Consider the following 9,708-nt stretch of genomic DNA (forward strand, 5'->3'; position numbering starts at 1 on the left):
TGTCTGGCTGCTCAATTTCTCCAGCCAGAGACACATCCAACACAGCCCAACGACCTACACAGACCTCCAAATCAACATTGAGTAGACTTTCATCAACCCCCAAGAAGCCCAGGCAAACCTTATCCCAGTCATGTCTTAGACTGGTTCAAGGGCAAGGATCGTAAACACTTGAGCAGATACTGCTTCAAGCAATCCCCTGCATATTCCTAGGCTAGACCATCCGAACATAAGGTTCTTAAGATGATATCAAATGTATGTGGAGAGGACCCAAAACGGGTAACTGGAAGCCCAACACAATCCAATCCCAAGAAAAGATGAAACAGAGTGAATCTATATTAATAGAATTATCTCCAGAATAAACCATTTACACAAAGAGGAAGTACACTTTAGATTTAGCTTAATTATAGTAGATTTAACCAGTGTCACAGTTTTAACATTGTCAAACAGGCTAAAAAGCTATGTTATAAGAAATATGACGACCAGATGATTTGCCAGTCACAAAATTTCAAATGGTTATTGAAAGCCTCAAATATCAGGGATTAGCATCAAAGAGCCAGTAATCTGAGTCATTGCTAAAAGTCAATGCTTGTGATAACCAATTTTCACATATTCCCATCGCCTGTGATTTGATTAATATTCTTCCTATCGTATTGTTCAAACATGAAGTGTAAATGCACTTCCATGTGGTTGAAATGGTAATAATCTTAACCATTACAATCAACTGGCATACAAACAAAGAATTCATTCATTATTAAAGCCTTGTTGATAAAGAACTTCTGCTATAGGATTGCACTGAATTTTAATTGATTGCTTCGATGGCAAGAAATAGGATAATGCATTTCACTTAATACGATAACATGGGCCATGGCCTTTGGAGGATACGGGTACCCAATAAGAACTCAATCAAAGAAGAAACGGTGAAGTTAAAGACATAATGCCATGCTGCCAAAACCCTCTTCATCGTCACACGGTGGCAGGTTCAAATCCAGCAATAGTGGCCTGGCTCCTTCAGGCCTTAAGCTAGTAGCCGTGCCTACTTCTTCATCATCAACAACCGATGAGGATGAATCACAGTCACTGTGGCATGCATTTGGATCAAAACCCATCTGTGGAAAGTTTTGTCTCGACCAATTGTAGGTCTCTGCAGCTCTGTCTCGTGCACAGCTTCTCTTGAATGGCTTTTGGTTCCTTAATGCATCAGGGATTTGCCCTTCTAAATACCTCTTCTTAAATGCCTCTTGGGCAATGTTCATATTCAGATCAATACTATTTCTAAAATTCTCTGCTTTATTTGAGGATAAGCTCCTCCTTGTGTTATTGTTACTGTTATTTGTAGTCTTAGGACTACTCCAAGACTCTACGGTGCTGCTTAGACTAGTACTACTATCATCACAAGGAACGAAGGCAAAATTAGTCTTTGCCTTGGCACCTCTGAGAGCTCTGGCTGCATTATCGTATGCTCTCGCTGCTTCCTCTGCTGTATCGAATGTCCCAAGCCATACACGGGTTTTCTTCCATGGATCTCTGATTTCTGCAGCAAATCTTCCCCACGGCCTTTTTCTGACTCCCCTGAAATGGGCTTCCTTGTAAGCAGCAGCAGATCCAACCTCTTTTTTAGCTACACACTTTGGCTGTGCCATCATTGTCAATTAAATGGCAAGATTATTATAAAGATACGTTCTGGGTTAGAAACTTATCAATCTAAAGTGAACCCAAAACGACAGGACCTTCAGTTGCTTTGGAGACGTCCCAGTATCAAGTTGTCTGGTTATCAGAATCTTTGCAGGAGAGATAAAATCTAAATCTGACGTATTCAGGGATTCAGATTGTGAAAATGCTACGTTCTGTGCGACAAAAACACAACTTTGGGAATGATAGCCTTCAAACTTTCATCTTCTTAATTGAAAACGATTATCAAATAGTCAGAATCCAAGTTGTTTGGTGACTAGAAAGCGTATCTTGGATTTTCTCACAAACAAGCACCCCCAAATGTTCAAGAATCAATCTAAAACTCGGAACCCCTCTGGAATCCTGCACAAACCCTTTGTTCCCATACATTCAATACCCTTTGCATGCGATCAAAAATTCTGGACACCTTGGACGAATTCCCACGAGGCTTGATTTTTCCACAACAGATCATCACATCAACAACATCCAACTGATTTGCCCATTAATTTCTATAAAATCTTCCCATGAGATCTAAATTTTTCCAGACAGTAGACCATATCAATAATACCCAACTGATTTCTCCCTTAATTTTGGGGAAACTATCAAGCACTGGAACAGAAAATACCAATAGTCTCAAATTGACAATCCAAATCTTATTTTAAAAATCAAAACATATAGGCTTCTACAGTTCAGTAAGCCCTCTGTTTTGGGTAGATGATCAAATCCCGAAGAGAAAAACACTAATGATCTCAAATCTGGCAAACCATACCTTATTTTTAAAACAAAACATAAGGGTTTCTACAGTTTCAGGAGCCCTTTAATATGATTGCATTTCAAATCAAACTACAACAAACTCTAAATATGTGAGATTCACAACGGAAAAATCACAATGACGAATTCATCCATACCCTGTTCTTTTTCTTCCGCCTTGTCTTTGAACGCCAAATGCCACCAGATGGATCTAAAATTTCAGGCGATCAAATTGGCAAAACCTCAAAACAATCAAACCCTCTAATTTCCCCCACTCACCGATCGAACAATCACCAGATCGAATCACCTAATTCGATTCAAACCAATGCCCAAATCTGACATTTGCCCCAAAAAACTGCAAGGGAAGGCTTGCTCTTTAAAACTCTAAGGACACATCAAACCCTGAAAAGGGACCTCAAACTCTGAGATTGGATTAGGAAAACACGGCTGTAAACAGAGTTTCAACAGCTATCAGATATGAAAGATAACAAAATGGAATTGTGATTTAATTGACACAGCATACCGCCCTGCGAAGCCTTCTACACCTCAGAAAGAGGATCGATGACTTCCCTAAGAATGAACAAAATCTGGTCTTTAATGAGATGACATCTTCTGCAATTTGCCGCTTCCGCCAACGTGGACTGTATGGTAAAATTTCCCGCGTATACTAAAAAAGGGCCGCGTATACCTAATCTGTTAAAATCAAAAGTATTCCCATTCCCTGCCGGAGATACAGCGAGAAGAAAAACACGGCATGTACATGTATACGTATAGACAGATTGCATGTTTCCTTACCTGCAGTTGAACTATAGTTAGAACATGGGTTATATGTGTCAGCCATATCCATAACCAGAGTCGGTTACTGTTCCATCATAATGGTTGGAGTGGGGGCATGATGGATTGGAAAAATCTGCATTATTTTAAATTTCTCATATTCAAGAGTATGGAAATATACTTCAAAATAAAATAATTATATAAAAAATTAATTTAAATAAATGAATTGAGTGTGGATTGGATTGCATTATTTTCAAATTGGTTTAATCCATTATTCTCTTCTCTTACTATTACCTCAGGATGGATTATAGAATTTGATTTAATAGGAAAAATCTACATGATCTTACTAAGAAGAAGAAAAATTTGAACCATTATGAATTATGAAAACTTCATGAATTAAATTAAAAAAATTATGTAGAAATTAATTTAAATGAGTTAAATATTGATTAGAAAAATTAGATTGGTTATGTCAAAGGTATGGACTGGTGAATACGAGATGAACATCTTCAAAACATATGTTACATTCAAAGATGTACAATTTGAGTTGGCCTAGTGGTGGAAAACTTGTGCTCTTGGAAGAGAGGACATAAGTTCAACTCTCATAAAGGGGTAAGGTATGTATGTCTCATTTATACTATTTCCAAATGAATATATGTGAGAGGTATGGATTGGTTAATAGGAAATAAACATCTCCAAAATATCTATGTAATTTTTTTATTTTTTTATTGAAAATATCTATATTACATTAATATATAAAATAATTATGTAAAAATTAATTCAAATAATGAGTTCATGTAAAGTGCAATATTTTGAATTGTAATCGGACATGTAGTGTCGCGGTTAAAACACTTCGTTGGTGAAGCGGCCACCAAGGTTCAAATCCTATTGGGCCTTGTGCTTGCAGATTTGAACAAGTGAAGTGTGGGGATGAGATCCCCCGTTTGTGGCCTCACTGGTTCATAGCTCCAGGTCAAAAGCGTTTACCTCTTAAATAAAATAAAAAAGTGCAATATTTTGAATTGGTTCAAATCCCGTTGGGCCTTTGTTCTCGCGGATTTGAACAAGTGAAGTGTGGGGATGAGGTCCCCCGTTTGTGGCCTCACTGGTTCATAGCTCCAGGTCAAAAGCGTTTACCCCTTAAATTAAAAAAAGCGTTTACCCCTTAAATTAAAAAAAAAGTGCAATATTTTGAATTGGTTATATGCCAACATGGATTGGTTATTTTGAGTGATCGTGAATGGTGTTCAATAAAGTGGGAAGCACCTTTGCAAGGATGGTACAAAGTGAATTTTGTGATTAGAGATTGGATGGGGAACATTTTGGTGATGGGAGCCCAAAAGCTCTGAAGGTACAAATAATGAAGCAGAGGCTAAAGCGACATTATTGGCAATTCATTGGGGGATAAAATTGGGCATACAAAACTTACATCTAGAAGATGATTCATAAATAATTACAAATGCAATCATCAAAGGTGAAGCCCAATCATGGAATTTAAATAAATTTATTTGTAAAATTAAAAGTGATTTAAATTTGTTCAGAAGTTACACCATATCACATGTGCGACGGGCAGGCAATTAAGTTGCTGACGTAATATCCAAATGGGCAAATATCATTTGAAGACGCGGGTGAAACACGTGGAAGATTACAGAGATTTGGAGGATGGTGACGTGGGGGGTTGCATACAGTAGGGCATCAAAATGTATTTATTATTTAATAGGGCTGAAAATTTGGTGATGTGATCGGGCATTATTATTGGTGTCCAAACCCAATTTTTGGATGCATGTCTGGTGGTAGTCATTGTTGAGGTGTTGAAATGGATGGAGGCTACGTTTACACTATATACCTCCAGGCAACCATTGGTGTTTGTTGGTGACATCCCTGTAAAGAGAATTAAGTTTGCCTCCAAGTTCGGTGATGATGCCTTTGTGCAAATCATGGAGACTTCAATGGGGGGGGGGTTGTTTTTTAAAGACAATGCATGAATACAGAGCAAATGTGAATGTGGTCTCCATGGTGTTGTCTTGGGGGCTAGAGTTGGGATAAAAGAAGGAGGTTTTGGTTCAGGTGTTGCGAAATTGTGTGTAGGATGACTAGCTCTATGGTTTGATGGAGTTGCTGGACATGGTCATGCCCAGGATAGGGTTTGATGTGGGAGAAGGGCTTGACATTGATGGAATTCATGAATTGAGGGAATTGGTTCCCTTCATTTGTTGGCCCTTTGAGTTGGATAGGGTTGAACACAAAGCGAAAGCAGCCATTGGTTGGGACTTGTTGGCATTTGCATGAAGATTGCATTTATGAACTATTATGTTGTCATTTATGTCAATTATAACTGGTAATGATGTTGTTATAATGTTGTTTTACAACCGGTAGGTGAGCTAGTGAAGGAAACCAATATTACTTGAGAAGCAGTGAGATCAACTGATAACCCTACCTGTTGATGTGCTAAACCCTAACCAATGGAGCTTAGTGAATCGGTTCTATTGGTTTATGATCAAATAATGAACGATAATGATAATGCCACATATGCATGTTGTATGTGAAGAGTTTCAAATGGTTTTTGGCACGTAGAGACAACGGTTTTATCTTGGGAATGAGCAAGTACATTACATGAAGTGGAAACCACATGATGAGTTATAGGAATCGATGAAGTGGTGATCAAGGAGCAATCGAGGTTGTCTTGAAAAATGTTCAATGATTGCTATGTAATCCAACGGTCATACTTGAACTGATTTGTTTGTAATCTCTACGGGATCTTAGGTTTGTGATGTGTTACCGACCTATTGTTTTGCTTATAAGGTCAATGAGTTGTTTTGTTGTAGTGTTGGCAATTTTGGTTAAGTGTAAGTGTGGTTGGTTGCCAAACCAAAAGGTGTATCTGCAGTATGTGTGAAGGCAGATAGAAGCATGAAAAGACATAAGGACACAAGTTCAAATCCCATAAAGATGTAAGGAATGTATGTCTCATTTGTACTATTTTCAAATGAATATATCTGAGAGGTATGGATTGACACGAAATAAAACTCTCCAAAATATCTAAGTATTTTTTTTATTTTTTAATTGAAAATATCTATATTACATTAATATATAAAATAATTATGTAAAAATTAATTCAAATAATGAGTTCATGTAAAGTGCAAATTTTTTGAATTGGTTATATGCCAACATGGATTGCTTAATATGAGATAAAAATCTTCAAAATATCTATGTTACAATAATTAAATTAAATAATTATGTAGAAATTAATTTAAATAAACGAATGGTTGGAAAAAAATGCACTATTTTCAAATTGGTTATATGAGGTATGGATTGGTGAAAAGGAAATGTACATATTCAAAATATCCGTGTTAAATAAAATTATTATTTTAGAAGCCTCTTCATGGGTTCTATAGGGTGAATCCGAGTGATCGTGAATGGTGTTCAATAAAGTGGGAAGCACCTTTGCAAGGATCGTACAAAGTGAATTTTGATGGCACATCTAAGGGTAATCCAGGATTATTAGGTGCTAGCTTTGTGATTAGAGATTGGATGGGGAACATTTTGGTGATGGGAGCCCAAAAGCTCTCGGAAGGTACAAATAATGAAGTAGAGGCTAAAGCGACATTAGTGGCAATTCATTGGGGGATAACATTGGGGATACAAAAGTTACATCTAGAAGATGATTCACAAATAATTACAAATGCAATCATCAAAAGTGAAGCCCAACCATGGCATTTAAATAAATTTATTTGTAAAATTAAAAATGTTCTAAATTTGTTCAGAAGTTACACCATAACACATGTGGGACGAGGAGGCAATTAAGTTGTTGACGTATTATCCAAATGGGCAAATATCATTTGAAGACGTGGGTGAAACACATGTGGAAGATTATGGAGATTTGGAGGATGGTGAGGTGGGGGGTTGCATACAATAGGGCATCAAAATGTATTTATTATTTAGTAGGGCTGAAAATTTGGTGATGTGATAGGGCATTATTACAAGTGTCCAAGCCCAATTTTTGGATACATGTCTGGTGGCAGTCATTGTTGAGGTGTTGAAAGGGATGGAGGCTAAATTTATATTGTATACCTCCAGGCAACAATTGGCATTTGTTGGTGACATCTTTGTAAAGAGAATTAAGTTTGCCTTCAAGTTTGGTGACGATGCCTCTGTGCAAATCATGGAGACTTTATTGGGGGAGTATTTTTTAAAGACAGTGCATGAATACAAAGTAAATGTGAATGTGGTGTCCATGGTGTTGGCTTGGGGGCTAGAGTTGGGAGAACAAAAGGAGGTTTTGGTTCAGGTGTTGTGAAATTATGTGTAGGATGACTAGCTCTATGGTTTGATGGAGTTGTTGGAAATGGTCATGCCCGGGATAGGGTTTGATGTGGGAGAAGGGATTGACATTGATGGAATTGGTTCCCTTCATTCGTTGGCCCTTTGATTTGGATAGGGATTAATGCAAAGCGAAAGCGGCCATTAGTTGGGACTCTCTCAAGCTCTACCTGAGAGAGAACGAGATAGAGTCATGTGGCAATGAACTTGTTGTACCTATAATGAAGGAAGCCAAGGGCAAGGGTAAGAGGAAGAAGTTTGGAGTGTGGAGTTTGAAGTAGAAAAGAAGGGCGGTGGTGTGAACTGATGATGTTACAGGTGGTGAAAGGAGGAACATTGCTGGTGGAGGCCCGAGTGGACATGCCCATAGTGTGCCCTAGTTTTTGGAGGAGAAGGGATTTCGAGCACTTTGTGTTTTGTTTTGTTTATGTCATTATTGAGATATATATTGTTGGGAGGGTTTGTAATGTTTTTAACAGATATGTATGTAAATGCATTGCCTGTAATGGGGTTTCTATGGTCTGAGCTATGGGCAGGATTTAGTTGTGTAGTTTGGTGGTCGATGGGCAAGATTTAGTTATGTAGTTTGCTGTAGTGAGGTTCAAAGCAACAAAGAAAAGGTTTAAAGAAGTTAAGCAATGAGAATGAGTAAGCATGAAGCAACTTGAGAGTAAAAGAGTAGTGAAAGAATAATATTAAGAAGCACCATGAATCAAGACATGGTAGGCCAATAATTCCAAGGAAGCGGAGTCATGATAAAGTCACAGGCAAACCATTGTTGTAGTCATAACAAATTAAGAGGATAATCACATGATATTTCTAAGGTCAAATAAAAATTATCTAGAGCATAAAAGAATGGTCGTGCCATAGTTCCTTTGAAATAAATATCAGTCCATTGAAGGTAATGTTGCAGATCTAAGATAAAAAGTGAGCATTAATAGAAAAAGAAGACACTGATGCAAATCAAGAAAAGAGTATGAAGTTTTATTGAGACAAACCCTATTCAAAACCATTATCAATTTCATGATAGCATCTATATGATTTGCAAAGGGAGATCAGTTGGAATTTCAAATGTCATTACTAAATATACATTGTTAATACTAGTGCAAAAGACAAAGGTCACCGTCAAAGCAATCTTGATGAAATGTCTCAATAAAGATGGACTATCAAAAATAGTGACACTCATAATGCATAATGGAGTGTGCAGGTTTATGATAACGAAAGCATGTGTGGAATAGCAAGAAATGATGAAATATGTGACAAGGAACGAGCCTCATCACTATCATAAGATAGTCAGAGGGACTAGCTAGAAATGATGATGATAATGACATTATTATAAATAATAGCAAATATTTCAGTCATGAAAGAAAATGTATGTAAGCAGCTAAATGAATGACAATTACGAGTGAAAATAAATGACATAACAATAAAGGTCATACAAAATAGTCATGATAGCACTGTCCAAGGAGCAACAAAGTATATAACTCAAGAGCACATTGCTACCATTGAGGACCAAGTTGTGTTTACTATGATAGTCTTGTTTGATAAAAAGAGTTAATGTGAAGAATGTTAAGGGCATACATAATCCAAGGAGACAAATGACCTAAGCAAGCTACATTGTGTTAGAGACAAATTACAGTTGTGTGTGATTGCAAGGAAAGGAAAACCTTGCATAATAAGAGTAAAGAAGAGCTTTGTAATAACATCAAATCTCTTATATTGATGGTATAAAGGATATGTGTGTGTGTGTGTGTGTGTGTGTGTGTGTGTGTGTGTGTGTGTGTGTGTGTGTGTGTGTGTGTGTGTGTGTGTGTGTGTGTGTGAGTGAGTGAGATAATGAAAGCTTTGTGGAAGACTAAGATAGTGAAATAGCAGTCCTTCAAGCAGTAGCCACATGATCACAAGAGGGCAATAGGTATTTAGCAAGGGCACTATACTATGAAGGGGGAACTAATCCTTTTCAAGGATTTAGTTGCAAATTTTTAAAGGAAATGAATAGATAAAGACATATATTACAGTTTGTAGCAGCATTGAAGAAATCACAATACAAAGTCACATTAGTCCTAGACCAGAATAGTCAAACCATGAGAAAAACATGAGTGACAAACAAGCACCATAATCAAACAATGGTGATCTTTAGTCATAAAAAAAAGAAAAAGATATAGTTTGCAAGATAATGACAGCCATAAAAGATCACCA

The 9,708-nt window shown here is 37.1% G+C and overlaps 1 protein-coding gene across 1 annotated transcript; it reads right to left on the reverse strand.

The window, feature by feature from the left end:
* Positions 1–586: 586 nt before the first annotated feature.
* Positions 587–3,150, reverse strand: LOC131033579 (ethylene-responsive transcription factor 3). Its single transcript, XM_057964808.2, has one exon. It carries the CDS (start codon positions 1,641–1,643, stop codon positions 924–926), a length of 720 nt encoding a protein of 239 aa, XP_057820791.1. The 5' UTR covers positions 1,644–3,150; the 3' UTR covers positions 587–923.
* Positions 3,151–9,708: the final 6,558 nt, after the last annotated feature.

The sequence above is a fragment of the Cryptomeria japonica genome, chromosome 5 (assembly GCF_030272615.1).
Source record: "Cryptomeria japonica chromosome 5, Sugi_1.0, whole genome shotgun sequence".
In the NCBI taxonomy this organism is placed as follows: Eukaryota; Viridiplantae; Streptophyta; class Pinopsida; order Cupressales; family Cupressaceae; genus Cryptomeria; species Cryptomeria japonica.